This window comes from Nyctibius grandis, chromosome 9, assembly GCF_013368605.1.
Source record: "Nyctibius grandis isolate bNycGra1 chromosome 9, bNycGra1.pri, whole genome shotgun sequence".
NCBI classification, from domain to species: domain Eukaryota; kingdom Metazoa; phylum Chordata; class Aves; order Nyctibiiformes; family Nyctibiidae; genus Nyctibius; species Nyctibius grandis.
Window position 1 is genome coordinate 42,173,138 of NC_090666.1, and position 17,228 is coordinate 42,190,365.

The 17,228-nt window shown below is 43.6% G+C and overlaps 1 protein-coding gene across 1 annotated transcript; it reads right to left on the bottom strand.

Annotated features, from left to right (window-relative positions):
* Positions 1-118: 118 nt before the first annotated feature.
* ARL5A (ADP ribosylation factor like GTPase 5A) lies at positions 119-11,445 on the bottom strand. The gene is made up of 6 exons (XM_068407760.1): positions 11,153-11,445; positions 9,113-9,173; positions 6,152-6,299; positions 5,342-5,425; positions 2,658-2,809; positions 119-2,143 (listed from the first exon to the last, which is right to left on the bottom strand). The coding sequence occupies exons 1-6, from the start codon at positions 11,196-11,198 to the stop codon at positions 2,095-2,097; spliced, it is 540 nt and encodes a 179-aa protein (XP_068263861.1). The 5' UTR covers positions 11,199-11,445; the 3' UTR covers positions 119-2,094.
* Positions 11,446-17,228: the final 5,783 nt, after the last annotated feature.

Below are 17,228 nucleotides of genomic sequence, written 5' to 3' on the forward strand. Positions count from 1 at the left end.
AACCCACACAACCTGTGTAGATTCAGGCAAAAGGATGCGGTATTTAACGATACTAAAGCAGAACATCTTAAAGGGATGAAAGGGAAGACACAAGACTCAAAAACCAAACACTCAGGTGTATGAGCAAGTCTTTTTCTTTTTTAAGACTAGAAAACATACAATTCCATTTCATATGCAAGTGTGCACAGAGCTCGTTTCTTGAAGATACTATCAGATAAAGTCTTTGCATTAGTTATTTCTTCAAACATTTATACATTTTGCAATCACCAGTTAAATACCAATATCTATGTGCATGCACTATAAATATATGCATGTACACATTAAAATGTCTAACAAAGACATCAGACTCCCTAGCCAGTGAGCATCATAGATACCAAAAATAGATTAAAAAGTTAAATTCTTTACCTGCCTTTGTTAAACACGGACTTTTGAAATTGCCTCCCTTCTTTCCCCCCAACTCACACCATGATCCCCAGTGAAGCAGGCAAATGGGGAGGCAGGTGTGCTGACTGGATTATCCCATAACCAAAGATAAGCACCTTAAAAAGTTCACACTAAGCTTTTTCTTTAAGATGTCTTTTCCATCCTCATCAGACGTACGAGCTAAGAAAGGGAAGGATGTTTTAAACAAAGTTTTATTTCATTTCACTCTACTCCCCAAACATACATCTCCAACACAAAAGCCGATGATTAAGGCTACATACACTTGCACAATACTGCTGATATTTCAAACCACCCAGCTGAAAATCCTGTATCCTTTCAAAGGGGACTTGGGAACAGCTTCTGTCCGGGACATCCATCCCAGCAGGTGCTACAGTAAGAACAGAGAATCCCATAGTGTTCTGATGCTTCTTTATAACTCACCTGGGGACCATGCAAGGGAGTCAAGAAGTTCTGCCCTGGAACTTCTGGGGGAACATCATCAAGGGGTCACTGACAGCTTTTCAAGTAGTGTAATCTGTTTTGTTCCCCTTCCCCATCCCAGTTCCGTCCATCGCACGAAGATACTTTATGCTATCAGAGAGAAGCGTGCCTTCCTCTGAAAAACACTTAATACAGAGTATGACTTGCTTGGTAAGATTCCAGTGGGACCTTTAACCATACTTTTGTGCCTCTTCTTTGGTTAAGAAAGAAAAAAGATGACATTTTTCCCTTTATGACAGCTAAAGGTACTTGTACTAGACTTGATGAACAGTACTGCAAGAAAAGAGAAGCAGTACCATAGGACATTTTTTGGAATCACCTAATCCAGCGATGACTTCAACAAAAAAAGAAAATCCATTTCATTTTAAACTCTTTGGCAAAGTTTTACTGTTTGCCGACACTAATTTGAAGTTCAATCCATGTGCCCCACTCCATTAGGGCATCCTCCCTAACTGAAAAATCATGTGAGAAACACACAATGGTCTTAAGAGAGAGTTTGCTTTATACAGCTGTGGTGAGCCAACTGTCTGATGGACGTCACAGCCATGCAGATAACAGAGGAAAAGAAGTTGTGACATGTTGGCGAGGTCAAATATTAGTACTCTGTCAACATACTGATTCTGCTTTACACACTGGTCTGAACAGATTGCAATTAACCTAAAATTGAGGTATAAATATACACAAATATGTACAGTACACATACAGGAAAATATTTTTGCATTTGTAACATCGGTAACCTTAAAAATACTGGGAAGTTGATAGCTATGCCATTGATTTGTTTGCTAATTTACTGGAATAATGAAGCCAACATCTTCAACTAGAGAGGACTACAATGGAATAATAAAACTCAAAATTAAAGGTTCCTTCCTCTCACTCCATCTTCACCACGCTCAACGTCGGGCTGTTCTGAGTGGCTGTATCTTGAAAAGAAAGTTGATCACAGCTTTTGAACGCATCCTCAGAGGAAACCAAACCGGAGCCTCAACTGCATCTTTCTTTTTGCTGAATGGTCTTAATTTATATACATGTAGGTGTGTGTGCATCTATGTAGAAAATAAAGTTGAAATCAGTTCAGTATAAATACATCTAACCCATTAATTCTGCCACTGTGAAGGTAATCATGGGTACAGCTCTTTTGAAGCAATGTCTGTGCAAAGAGGTCATTAAAAATCATCTGATCTTAAGTCTTGACATCATCCATTCGAGTCCTTGGCACAGTCTGTAAACAAAAGAGACAATTTTTAAGGAATACATGCTCATCTCAGGATAACTTCAAAAATAATTCCACGCACCAATTTAAATTCTCCCCAAGAACTCTGTAATTCTGACTGCAGGAATCATTTCCAGAAACAATTCGCTCCGAGCGCAGTATTTCCTAGACCTTATCATGCAATCTACAGGTGAGAGACTTCAGATCCCAGCACTGCAAGACATACACTGAAGTTTTCTCTAATTATGGTTATTCTTAATAAACCCAAAGAGATCTGAGGTCATTCCCACCCTCATTAGGCCCAAATCACATAAAGTTTAATCACTGTGAGGTCAGACTGCGGATTTGACAGGAAAGTTGGTTTTCAGATCACACTGATCCTAAGTCAGTATGTTCTAAGCCCCAAAATCTTTAAGTGTAAGATTATTATTGACAGGGGAGGAATGTGTGTTAAAACCAACCACCACAATAAAAACACCAAAATCACTCACGATTCCCTCCTACAGACAAGGATGACTCTTACCCCTCTCCAGTTAGAGCACAGCACGCCTGAATGTGCCACTGGTGATCCTTAATTGAAGTCAGCTTCAGAAACTGAGATATTTCAGCTACTGTCATACACTCTTTAACATCTTGCTTGTTAGCAAAGATCAGCAAACCTGCTTTTTTTAAGTCCTAGAGAGAAAGAAGAAAAAAGATGATGATTACAAATGAGCCCTCGGAGGCAAAAGATGTGATACCAAAGCAGAGAACCTTAAACCCTACAAAAAAAACCCTGAACTATAAAACGCTGCAGGCTGATTGACGTGTAACTTCAGAAAATCCTTTGATCCAGGAGACCAAACGTCCAATTTGTGCCAAGGATGATCTGTAAAACCACGTACAATACTTGCTGTGCTCTGTGAGGACTACAGGCACCCTGTATCTCTGCACGCCACACGCCTCCAACAGTCAAGGCCTCCCGTTTAACCCTGACCTTGTGGGTCATTCCTGCCTGTGTATCCAAACCAAACTCCTGGGCCTGGCTTTTGTATGTACACACCACACGTTTATGGATTGCCACACTGTTAAGAATGATTTTAATACCACGTTAGCAGAGTGTGCAGCAGTTCTTACGTGGAGCGAGAGTGGGTTACCCCACCAGAACTTTTCAGGCACTGGTAAAACCTTGCCCAGGGTGGGGACTGTGTCTCACCAGAGCCAGAAGCACGCTCTGACCACGCAGCAGCCCTCTGCGAGGGAAATCCCACCATCAAGAAGCATTAAGACTGCTGCTGACGGCGTAAAGCAAGCTGCAGTAATGGTTTATTTAGAGGATACACAGAATTTTTTAGAAAATTATCGCTTACACTGCTTTAGTATCAAAGGATGGATGTCTCCATGAACAAGCACATCACAATAAACTTCTCTATAAGGCCATACAATATTTAAAACATCAGTACTAACAATTCAGAGAACAGAGACTCTAGGGGCAAGCTTATTAAACTGCTTGGAATTGCACTAGTACAGGCACATACTATTGAAAATCTGTCCCTCTGAAAGTAAAAAGGCTTTCCCAGGAAGCCAAGACAACTCATTGACTTAAATGCCTATCAATCAGGCATGCTAATTTTTACAAGCACTAAAATGAATTCTCAAACGATCTACTGGTCCAGAAAATACCTGGAACTGACCTGAGCAACTCAATTTTGCCCTAACAGAAATTCAATTGAACTGGTTATCAGAAATAAAAGATTTTCAAGGAGTGCAAGGAAAAGCTATTCTAAATAAATATTTGACTTTCATTTCAGCTTCTATGTATTGTTGTCCTCTTCAAACGTCATGGCATCTGGGGAGGTAGCAGAATATACTGAAAACATCCTGTTGTAAAACAATGGGCATATTTACTGTTAGATGGGTGCTTTTGGAGCACAGAAATAGTCTCCCAACACGAAGCAAGGGTATTCATGCTGCTCGGAGTTCCAGACTTCCCTCATTTCAAATTCAGTTCCTTAACAACTTCTGCATCTTCCTTTATAGATTACAAAACAGAAGACGCAGATTTTGTTTAGCAAGTGCAACAGACTGAAGAGCACATCTCTGAAATTCTAATTCTGACAGCAGCAGACCCAGTGGCAACCATCCCCCCATGCCACATTTAACACTCCACCACAACCAAGAAAACCTACTTTATTAGAATTTATTCTATTAAACACCAATTTAATTTAAATACCAAAAAGCAGAAATTCAAGACACCAGGCAAAGCACTTGTTTGTTCTCACATGCTTTAGATGACTGTGATCACTCAAAGGAAATCCATAGGCAGTCTTTGCCCTTCCTGCAGTCACCTACTAAACAGTGTCTGTAGTTTAAATATAGATGTAATATTTTGGGCTATAATGCCATCAATTTTATGCACATCTTTTTATCGTGACACTTAAATTTGGAAGTTCAGTGTCCTCAAGTGTCATCTCATACAAACTGATTTGCATTAAACTTGTCTTATTGAGTCCCAGCAGTAGTCAAGCTTATATAAACACATCTTCAGAAAAAATCAGGGCTCTGGCCCTGCTGTTCTGCATGGGTAGGTTAAAGTCTGTGGGACATTCAGGTCATGACAGGTCCTCCTCGGCTTATAGGGCAGTCCAGTAGTGCTGAATCAGACCCAGGTAGCTCAGTTTTAGTCCTGACACAGGGTTTAATTTTGCAGAGGGTCTTTACAAGTTAGCAGATTATCCTCTCATGAAAACATCAAGCAACCATGAAGCTATCAAAAATAGTAATTAAGTTGTTGGAGGAAACAACATTCTTTAAAAACGATCTCATTCAGCTATGAACACGGATTGAAGTATAAAAACCACAAGTCACTTATAGGTCCTAACTTCTGTTTCACTGAAGCACTCAGAAGTTGAAAAGCTGCTTTTGTGGGAGTTCTCTTCTGTAATTTAGTGTTAATTTACAGGTTTACTGAGAGCTTCAGAAAAGACAGAGCCTCTCGCAGGAACAAGACAGCTCAGGTATAGTACTACCCGCAGCTGGGAGAACATGACTGTTAATGTTTGCCTTGCACTTCACTGGAGAGGCCTCTCTCCATGCTGGTCTGTCTCCAGACAGCAGGAGTAAGTGAGAGCTTTAACAAACAGCCTGTGAATCTGCTCCCCTTAACATGTACCATCCACATCTTACCCACAATAAATATTAAACAAAGAAAACATAGGGTCTACTCACCTCATGGGCTAACATTTTATACAGTTCTTCCTTAGTCACAGAAATCCGCTCTCTGTCTGTGCTGTCCACAACAACTATCACAAACTTCAAAAAGTGAAAAGTTATTAGTCAGAGAACAAACATCTTTGGCCTTGCCATTTTCCATTTCCAAGTGAAAAATTTACATCGAAAGCAAGTGTTTCTCTGTAATCCCAGATCTGGTTTTGCTCTTTGCTTAGCATAACTGAGGTAGCACACAGATCCCTCAAATAATTTGTTGCAGCCTTAAAAAGGTAAACAGTATCAGCCTTCTCCCTCTACTTCAAATACTAACATGCAAATAGATATTTGGATTTTAAAAAATCCATAAGCTCCACACTTCAAGAGCACATGTCATAACATCTTATAGGAAAGCATAGGAGAATAAAGTTAATTATTATAAAAAATAACTTTTTTTTAAAACCACAATTGCTAACACCCAGGAAACTTTGACTTAAATCATTATTTTAATCAAGTTCAGTATACGTGCTGCAACATCATCACTAAAGAGTTCTTAGAAGTCTTGGGGGTCCTTAAGTAAATTGATCACGGGAGCTTGCAAGACAGAGCTCCCACAGTCTGGGAGGAAAACTTTTGGGCTTTCAGTCTTACTCTTGAGGGGTCACAGGGGTTTTAGAGTACCTGCTGCAGAGACAGAGCAGTCGTGGTCCTCAAGAGGGGACCTGTAAACACGGGGATCTGCAATACCCCCGAGTACAGCTCTTGGATACGCTGCATTCCCCTCACCAGCAACGCTCCCACTAAGTCCTGCAGCGAGGCGTGTGTCCTCACCTCGGTGTTGGTGTAGTAGGTGTTCCACGAGGAGCGGAGCGACTCCTGCCCCCCGATATCCCACATCAGGAAGCGCGTGTTGTTAACCACGATCTCCTCCACGTTGCTCCCGATGGTGGGCGAGGTGTGCACCACTTCGTTCATGGAGCTGCGGAGGGAGGAGAGCGGCTCGGTGAGACCAAATTATAAAGATGAGAGAGCATTCACGAACAAAACTGTGTTATAATTAATTAAATCATAAAGCTGAGGGAATATTTGCTTCAGAAGCTGTTCTAAGCAGACAGCTTCTCTTTTTCCAGGCTGATTTTGGCATGCATGGGAGAGAGCAGTTGTTTTGCTTCAAGAATGTGGTTAGGCCACAAGACTTCCAAGGCTGCAGAAAAACAACAGCTCATCATCCAGCTCGACCAAACACTCCACATCTCGCTCTCCTTCCAGTACAGGCCACTAAGAGTGTACTTTCTTCACAATTCAGTTACTTTAGGTCCAAAATTCCTTCTCTTCTCCCTGCAGCACAGTCCAATAACTACTTTTTGGAGACAAATGCAGACATTACGTATTTCAAATCTATTGTTTCAGAGATACTGAGTGCAACTTTGTCATTAAGACCACGTTTCACATCAATAGTGATAACCAAATGTGTACTCTGGATACTCCTAAAGTTCACATTATTTAAACTCTACTATATGGGATACTCAAAAATTTTAGAAGTAGCTTCCAGCAAAACATCAACTATTTCCAAAGAACTTAATTTTTTTTTCTTCTGATAATCTTGATATATTTTTTAATTTTATATGAACACTTTTTGAAGCTTTAGCAGAGCTTTTAGTTACCGTGACAGCAATCTGAGACTTGTAACAGTGCTGGAATATTTGTTGAAGAGGATACAGAGCGCTGAGGAGATAAAGGGATGGGCCAGAGTTCTGAAAAGGAATCCCAGTTACCCAGTGTCCTAGCAGCATACAACAAGAAACCTGCTCACCACACACATTTGAAGGCAACTACATAAGGGAAAGAGAAGGATTAGAAGGAAGAATCCTAAAATCAAATTAAGAATAACCATGACATAAGATGCCTGTGGCTGATTTCATATTTAAAAAACAGGTTTTAGCAGAGTCCTTTTAATGCTTTGAAGAGATGTACCATGAACCCCCTTTCCTTGGCTGAACCTGAAGCATTTTGCATTCAAGCTGTTGCCATCTCAGAGTTTGCAATACGATAGGAGGATTTTTCCCTCCTCCCCACTGAAACAAGGTGAGCATGAAGCTTAACAGCGTTTCTAGACACCTGATCACAACATCCTACCGCTGCCTGAGGGGAGGGGGGAGAGCTGAGTACGAGAACAGGAAGAAATGAAGTGTCTGTGGAGCTTCTGCCATCAGAATCACCACTCCAACATCTGCTGTGACCCTCCACGACATCAAAGTAACGGCCAGTGCACTAACCAACGCCAGCTGTCCTGCTAGTTAGCTCTGCCCATCTCTTATGAAAAGAGTTAGACACATTCATTCATGCTCAGAACACTTGTCTGCCACGAAGGAACGGTAAGAGATAAAATGGGATATGCACAGACAGAGGTAGGGTTTAAGGAGGAGTCAAGCAGGAGGAACAGAGGACAGGACTCACACAGAGCTCTGTCAAAGCAGCAGACAGGGGAAGGGGAATACAAGAAGCGAGAAGGGGAAGTCCTGTGGAGCTAAAATAGGTATAAAGGAAAAGGAGGCTTATAGAGATCCACTGTACAAAAGGGAAAAGAAAACACTGAGACTGCAGAAATAAGATGAGAAGAATCATGAGACATTTGTGGAGGAAGTGGAAAGACAGAGGCAGCATTAAAATGCACCAAGGACAGCCCTCAGCTGCAGCAGTTACTAGTCTTAAAAAATATTCTTCATTCTATTTATGCTTTTTAAAATCCCTCACTCCCAATTTATATAATGACAACCATTTTCATCTTCTCCCCTTCTCTGCAGAGTGTGCTAGGGTGTAAGCAGCTGGAAATGCTGCCTAAGTTTCATGTTTCAAAAAGGCAAAGGCAGATCACAATTGAACAAAACCCAAACACTCCAAGAGAGCATGTTTTACGTGTAGGATTGGACCAGTATGGCCGTATCACCTAACAGGAATTACTTCTGATACTGACTCAGGAATACTTCCTAATACCAGACTACTTCACGTGAGAAATGGCCCATCTGTTTCTGTTACAAACAGACCTTGAGTCGCCTGTCCCACCTAGAAGCTTCTGAGTCTGTGGACAAATCTCTACCCTTTTATCAAAATGCAGTTGAGGACCAGAGATACGAAGCTCATACAAGTTTCATGTAAGCCAGCAGCAAGGTTAACACAAGACAAACACAACTCAGTGCCACTACTACAGGCAGAAGCTGCACGACAGCTACCAGCGCTGGTGGCTCAAATGAAGCCCTGGCCAGGCAGCGTGGGCTGCCACTAGCCACAGAGTGATGCTGTCCTGCGTTCAGCCAGCGCTCAGCCTTCATCCCGTACCACAAACGACACGCTCTTGGTAGGCAGGACACAAGTTGTGGCAGGGAGAGGTCAGGCTTCGCTGCTTTGCTACTCACAGAACAATTTGTTTAGTATTTCCATGCTGCAGCATGGACCAGTTTAGCAGCATCGTCCTGTGGCTAAACCTCAATATAATCAGATTTTATGGAGCTGGCAAACAGCCTACGTGGTGACACCAAAGGCAGTTGTGATTAAGTGGTAATAGCAATGTAATCTGATAAATAAAAGCTCTAACAAAACCCCATTCCAGGCAAAATACAGACCCTTCCAAACTCTAAACGCACGCTTTGACCCACTGCCACCTACACTGTTCAGTAACTTTCAGTTACTGAACTAACAGTAAGTAAAGTAAAAACTAACAGGCAAAGCAGCGACAACAAGTCAGAGTAATACATACAACACACAGCTTGAAATACATCTGCAGTTCATACTTACAATTGATACAGAATGGTCGTTTTTCCTGCATTATCCAGACCAACAATGATTACTTTGTGCTCTGAAATAAAAATACCACTAGTAAGTCCCACAGTTAACTTTGCTATCACGATTTAACAGCTGTGTTACGAAATGAGGCTAAGTGTTGCATTTTTGACTGATTTCCTCAGCCCACACTGCCAAACTTCAGGTGCTGGACTTCACGGGCCATACCTACAAGTCCGTTTGCCCGTGGAGGTGTACAAACCCATGTACTGTCCTGAGCAGGTAAGTGACTGTCAATTTTTCCCCATCTGCACATCTGCAGGAACAATTTCTGAGAGATTACATGCAGATTTTTTCCTCACACTGGAATCCTTTCCCAAGCTTCTACTCGTTTTTACAGACTGTAACAGTCTGTGCTCTCCACTCCCTCCAACTACAGCAGTTCTCCAGAACACAGGCTTACACGTTACATGTTCAGCTCCAAGGCCCTACTTTTATTATGGCCTGCAACATCTTAATCTCTTTGCAGAGAGTTGTTAAAAACCACCACAACGCTGATTTGCACTGTAAGCACAGTGATCCACCTGTCTCCCTCAGCGTCCTCCTGCCCTTTCAGCAGGTTTGGAACAGATTTGCCTACGTATATTTTGCAGTACATCCAATTTAGTTGTAGATGAACCAACGAGTACTACACAAAACTACTCTAACACATAAATGAACACACTTTGGAGCTCAGTGTCAGAATCAATTACTGTTTCTATTGAGCACCTTCTTTCCTATAAATCACAAAACTGAACTTGAATTATGCAGCTGGTGGTGTCAAGCTCATTCAAATTTACGATCTCCAGGACGAGTGAGTGCTGCCTGCTCTCAGCTACATGACACAACTTTTACTTGCACGAGTAACCTTGGCTTCAACGCGACTATTCATGCAAGTAAAACCTTTGTGAGAAGGGGCCTTCTTCCTCCTCTCCCCAGTGGTCCACAAGGGCAACAACAAGCCATCATAAGTCTGCTCAAGCTTCGGACGAGCAGAGATCAATTCCCTCTGTCAGCAGAGTACACTCGCACTGATGTATCACAGAGGAGAGAGGTAGGGGATAGGGGTCAGGTAAGCGGGGTGTCTTGGTTTTGATTTTATCAATATTGTGTGGTTTTGCAGAGTTGTCTTATATGCCACCGAACATAAACTCCATTTTAATAACTTTGCATAACTGCACAATATTGTAAAAATATCTGCTTACCTGACCCCACATAACTAGGAACTTTTGTTCCTGCTGTGATGCTGCCAGCATAGTGGATGTTAGGAAATCAGTTGGAACAGGAGATCTGAGGCAGGGCTGGATGCTACAAGATAAAAATATTGTGTTGTATTTGCTCTAAGTGTTAACGGGCATATAATTGGGACATTCGGCATATTTAAGTTCACTCAAAATTTAAAAGACCTTATGAACACAGATGTCACTTATGAACACAAAGTATCAGCATGTGTGCTATAGTTAAAGTTACAACTCCCATTAAAACCTTACTGTTAGGAGACAGGTGTTACAAATCTGAAGTTATGTGTAACACTCCATAAATGAGTAATTTTTCCAGGTATCGAGGTTTATCGCTTAAGACCATTAATAAGGCATACTCTGCAGATGGCAAAGTGAAACTACATGCTACAACGCAACACAGCTGTATTCTTTCGGCACACGTTAATAAATTAACATCCACCTTCTAGGAAATGAGCTTTCCCATACTCAGAGGAGGAAAAAAAAAGGTTTAAACCCCCAACTTTTCCAGCCGCAGCTTGTCCTCCCGGGCAGCCACCCCCCCACCTCCTCCGCCGCCGGCCGGGGCTGCGGGACCGCCGCCACCTCGCCCTTTCGCCCCGGTGGCCAAAGCTGTGCCGGTTCCCCCGGGTGGGCACCCACCCCGCGGCGGTGTCACACGGGGCGAGGAGCCGCCGCCGCCTCACCCCGCCGGGGGATCGCCCTCAGGCCCGGCCCCCGCCACCTGACACGTCCACGGGCCGCCGCCTCCACCTCCTCCCGCCGCCTTTCCCCTCACCCTGGTGATTAAACAGCCTCCATATCCTGGTGAAGAGGATCCCCATCCTCAGCCCGGGGGCAGCTCCGGGGCCTCGCCGCCTCTTCAGCGCTTACTGCGGGGTTACCCCGCTCCCGCGGGCGCCTCAGGGCCCGGCCCAGTGCCCCGTTTGCCGGTGAAATGGCGGGCTAGGGCCTCGCCGGGCCTGCTCCCGCTCGGACATCGCCACCGCTGCCGACAACACCTCGCCTCACCCCCGGGCCGGCGGCGGAGCGGGAAGAGCAACGCGCCGCGCTGCCACCGCCGACCCCGCGGCCACCGTAGGGACGGGGGAAGGAGGAGGTGGACGCGGCGCTGTGACGCACCGCGGGCGGGGCGGCCGCCATTACGCGGCTCCGCCTCAGCGAGCGGCTTCCGCGGCGGGGGACGCCTCAGGCGAGGCGGAGGGGCGAGCGCGTCCCCCGCCGCGGAAGCCACTCGCGTGAATCATCATAGAATCGTTTTGGCTGGGAAATACCTTTAAGATCATCGAGTCCAACCGCTAACCCAGCACTGCCAAGCCCACCACTAAACCATGTCCCTCAGCACCACATCTACACGGCTTTTAAATCCCCCCAGGGGTGGTGACTCCACCCCTGCCCTGGGCAGCCTGTGCCAGCGCTTGACAACCCTTTCAGTGAAAAAATTGTCCCTGATCTCCAATCTAAACCTCCCCTGGCACAACTTGAGGCTGTTTCCTCTCATCCTAACGCTTGTTACCTGGGAGAAGAGACTGACACCTCCTCACTACACCTTCCTTTCAGGCAGTTGTAGAGAGGAGAAGGTCTCCCCTCAGCCTCCTTTTCTCCAGGCTAAACCCCCCCAGGTCCCTCAGCCGCCCCTCATCACACTTGTGCTCCAGACCCTTCACCAGCCCTGTTCCCCTTCTCTCTCCAGCACCTCAATGTCTTTCTTGTGAGGGGCCCAAAACTGCACCCAGGATTCGAGGTGCGGCCTCACCAGTGCCGAGCACAGGGGGACTATCCCTGCCCTAGTCCTGCTGGCCACACTATGGCTGACACAAGCCAGGATGCTGGTGGCCTTCTTGGCCACCTGGGCACACTGCTGGCTCATATTCAGCCGGCCATCAACCAGCACCCCCAAGTCCTTTTCCCTCAGGCAGCTTTCCAGCCACTCTTCCCCCAGCCTGTAGCGGTGTGTGGGGTTGTTGATGCCACAGCATTTAAAACACCAGGGATTTTAAAAAACAAAACAGTTAATAAATACATTATACACACCTCTGCAACAGGCTAGAGAGATGACATGGGATGTTTGCCCTCATTTGTCTTGTCTTTAACAGAGAAGCATTCCCTTTTGTTATCTGCAGAGTTGGATAGCAGGGCTACTGCCCAGCACCACCCACGTTTCAGCCTCAAGGCCTTAATTTTACACGGGTCAGTCATGTTTTGTCTTTCCGTGAGACTGGTGGTGGGTGCAAATTTAAGCAACGGGTATTTTCAGCTGCAGGTAAGTTGCACAGCAGTTGGACACATCTTCATTTTAAACACCACTGGTGGGCATGGTAAGGAACACCCACACCTGCAGTTCTCTGAAAAAGTAAATTTAAGTTTGGGAGAGAGAGTGTGGAAGAGTAGAGCTGGTGGGAAGTCTGGGGTTTAAGTTCAAAAGGCACCTCCTCTGAAGCTCAGAGTTTGAAGGCTTTGCTTATCACCACAGCAATCTGATCGAGTTCCTTTTCAGTGAAAGCTCGGCCAGGTGGCAGCTGAGCCAGCCTTGGAGTCGTGCTCTGTCCCCGCTTGGGATGGAGAAGCTCCTCTTGGGATGGGATGCCTTCCTTGGGGCTGAGACACCTCTCAGTCCTTAAAGTCTGTAAATCCTCTGGACATGCTCATGTTCCTCAGGACTGTCAGTGTGCCATAGTATAACTTTCTGCCATTGATGCTACGTGTTACTGGCTTTGTTCCTCATTCCACATTGTCCTCCCACCTGCATCACAGCCTCCCTTTTTCCTGTCCCCTGGCTCTCGTTTTCACCTACTCCTTTGCAGGCTGGCACACCTACTCACTCTGCTCCTTTCTTATTTCAGAGTGTTTTTGCTGCTTTCCTTCTAGCAGCTTTTATTCTGACAGCAGCTTCCTGCTGTTATTGTCCCTGCTGCAATATTGGCCCATAGTTGAAGCAGCAAGGCCAGTAGTAATCTCCGAGGTTCTGTCTGTGTCTGCAGGCTTTTGTGCTGTCTGTTGCAGTGAAGGGGAATATACGGTCCTTAATGGTTGAAGAAAATAAATATCCTGATAATAAACCAGCATGTTACAACTTTAATAGGATATAAATAAATTATGCACTGCACTAGTAAGGGATCTGTAGTCACCTAGGTTTAAAATAACTAGAAATGATGTATTATTGGCCATGGTGTTCATGCCTTACACCTTTTTCAGCATCAACAATAGCGATGGGATATCAGATACCTAACATGGCAGGGAAAAACACAGGTAGCCCAGACGCCTTCCAGCTAGTCTGTGAAACCTTTGTTTGTGAAACAGTTGCCAGAGGTCTGTGAAAAAAAAAAAGCACCTCTTAATATGAAGGCTGTTTATTCTTTATGGTTTTGGTCTGCTCTTTTAGAATTATATTGCTAATTTTTAACCTCAAACGTGACAACCAGCATGACGTAGGAAAAGTAGCGATGCTTTATCATACATAAGTGCAATGCACAAACACCCTTTCACATTGTTCAGCTGCTGGAGCTACCAAGATTTGGCTCCTCCAGCGTGATACACTTTCCACAAGTTCAGCATTCAGCCTGCGATGGAATTAATTATTCATTCGCTGACAATTATCCCCCTTTCTGCCGTACCTCAGCTGAGGATTTCAGCTGCGTACGATTCACTTCTATTCTCAGTTCCCCTGGTGTAAACAGAGCGAGTCTGCAATCTGTGGGCTCATTCAGGATTAGGAAGGCTGCACAACTACGTGAGAGTGTCACGAAATTAAATTAAACCATTTGTTTTCTTTAAATAGAAGAGCATTGAGGCTTTTTCCTCCCATGTAGTTTTTTGAGGTGGGGTTTTTTTTGTCAGCCCTTGTGACTTACTGAAGGAACTTCTAAATATCTGCAGCCAGCACTTGTTGGAGCCACATCTGACCGTGCTGGATGGTACATGCACAGCAGCCAGCACCCCTTGGTCCTGCCATGTAACACCCCGACTACCAACTTGTGTGTACCCGACGGCTGCAGAAACGGAGACACTTTTTATATAGGATGAATGAATGTATGGTGGATTTATTTGTTGATTTCATCTCCGTTAGTTAAATTATCATTTAAGACATTTGTATGGCAGCCTGGTTTAACCTGTGTTGTACTGCTGCTTTTTTATGTGCTAACACGAACGCTGGGCTTCCCGTGGCTCGCGGCAGCGTTTGAAGCAGCACTCAAATCAGCACGGCTTATCGTGAATTCAGTGACACGGTTTCCTCCTGGAATTTCAAAAAGCCTTTCTCAGGTTGTGTACGGTTTGTTCCACGCAACCGTAAAGCAGACAGTGACATCTGAGCGTTTCTGTGCTGCAGAAGCAGGTCAGCTGTCTACAGTGCGATTTCACCAGTGCAGGGGAAGATGCTTCTACACAGAAGAAACCCGAACATGCAGAGAGGACAGACAAAATATATGAACTTTTAACTTCTAGGATCATAGGAAAACACACAAAAGAATACATTTTTGCTCAGTTATATTTATTTGAAAGACCTTAAGCTCTTTATTAAGAGCTTAGATTAAAACTTGCATGTTTATACCTGATTTCGAACACTTAGATAATTGAATTAAACATAATTTTAAAAGACATACACAGTATGTCATTTTCTTTTAGCTATTCCGCCATTCCTTAAAACCTCACATCATTCTGATACTTGTTTCAGTCTAGGAAGCAATCTTAAATTAACACGAGATCATACTGAGGACCAGATTGAAGGACCATTAACGTTCAGGAGAATCCTTCAAGTATTTTGAAGGCTGAAAGTATTTTCTCGATGGAATAGTGAGATATTATATGTATTTATGTATTCCTGAATTGCAGCTATTTAAGAGCAGATAGATTTTAAAATAAATACTTTCCAATCTGGAGTGCGGAACACAAAGAGACTTAAAAGACTTTTAAACGGTTTGTAGTTTTTTCATTTATTGTAGAAAAGTCATTGTGATGCAGTTCATTTTTGTACATCTAAAGTCCATAAAACAAATCCATAGAAATGAGGATACTACCAGCATGCAGTCTGCGGTTGCTTTTTTAAATGATTCTGATCACAAAAATAACAACACTTTGTTTTTTTTTGTTCTTTGAAAGCCACTAAAAGCAGAGGGAGAGCAAAGCATGCAACACTGTACACATTTGCATAGTATATTGTACCCAGCATGCCTTGTAGAATGCTACACATACAGTATCTATAGAAGTAAAACCAGAAAGGGGCAAATCAGCAGAAAACACAAAGTTCTGGGGATTTTTTTTTTAGTAAAGGCAGTAACGTCTTTACCAGCGTGACTCTGAACTGGCTCCCAGCGAGGCTGGAGGTAACACTGCCAAGCTATCGCTGGGAACCAGTTTGGGTGAGAAACAGAGATTTGCTGGGATCTGAGAAGCCCAAGGTCCGTAGTTTGCCGTTTGAATGACTGGTTTCATCTTCTTTCCTCACCCCTCTATTTCTCACGCAAACACACGATTTGCATTTTGCTCGGTTCTCCTCCTGTGCTGTCCCTGTGCACCGTCCCCGACCTTCTCTCCCCCACCTCCCCGGCCCCATACGTGGAAGCAAACAGCTCTGTAGCCCCAAGAACTTCTTTACTGGGAGTATTTCATTCCCCACCTTGGGCTACCAGTGGTATAGTCATCACTCACAAATTTTGGCCAAAATTTGAAGTTATTCATGTAATTTCAGCTTTGAGGAGGAAATTAGCAGCAATGAATGCAGTGGACTTTGTAACTTTAAAAGGTGTTTTTTTTTTTCATTAATTAGCATGGAAGGAATATACAAGTTATTGAAAAATCAACCACATATGCAAAATGCAAGGCTCAGAAATAAACTGCTGAAAGATCAGGCAGCGAGTTAAACTGATCAAAAAGGCAATACATCCACTGATGCTGGATCAAAATACCTACCCCTTTTTTTTTTTTCAAAAACACAATGCCAAATACAATAGTGGAATTATCATAAATTTGTGCTATTACAAATGTGCTTCTTTTTCCTTGCTCTGTTTTTACATCATTGGCAAAATATATTATTCTGTACTGTACAATATATTTTCTCGCTATATGGATTTTCTACTGCTTATACAGAGTAGAATATCAAGGGGGACTGGGGCGTTAAATTTAATTACACTTTGTTTTTCAGGACATATTGATAAGGCGTGTGATAATCAGGCTGTGACATTTATGGTCAGACCTTGCAAACAGCGACTCTCAGAGAAAAGAGCAATAAACACTGTGTCCAGCAGTACGTGTCTGTAGGATCTACTCCAGAGAGTAACTCCCTGCCAAGAAATCCGAGGGAAAAAGGCAAGGCTGCTGGACATCGAGACCCAGGCAAGGCTACTCCCAGTTTCACCACTTCCAAAGGAATAAAGGAATGACACACTCCTCCTCTTAACATTTTGAAATGATTTCTACCTTCTCCCCAAATTCTCTAAATGGATTCAATTACAGTATTGCTCTTGACTTCTTAAATGGATTCCACAAATAATGACAGAGATCTTAAGACAAATTTCAATACTAAGTAGCATTTTCAGCTCTTTCTCCAAGTTAATTCCTTACATGTATTTTACAATATTAAAATGTCCCTTTGTTTTTAAAGATATTTTTCTATATAAATAAATTGGACTTGAGTAACAATCTAACAAAGGTTATTCAAATGACGACTCTTCAAATAATATACTCTCTTTTGGCATCATTTTAAAGATCACAGAATCAATCAGGCTGGAAGAGCCCTCTGGGATCATCAAGTCCAACCATTGCCCTGACACCACCATGGCAACTAGACCAGGGCACTAAGTGCCATGTCCAGGCTTTTCTTAAACCCCTCCAGAGATGGTGACTCCACCACCTCCCTG

Coding starts and splice junctions, on each gene's coding strand:
- ARL5A (XM_068407760.1), bottom strand. CDS start 11,198: ATGGGGATCCTCTTCACCAGGATATGGAGGCTGTTTAATCACCAGG. Junction 6,300..9,112: donor ACGACCATTCTGTATCAATT/GTAAGTATGAAC, acceptor CTCCCTCCGCAG/CTCCATGAACGAAGTGGTGC. Junction 5,426..6,151: donor CCTACTACACCAACACCGAG/GTGAGGACACAC, acceptor CACTTTTTGAAG/TTTGTGATAGTTGTTGTGGA.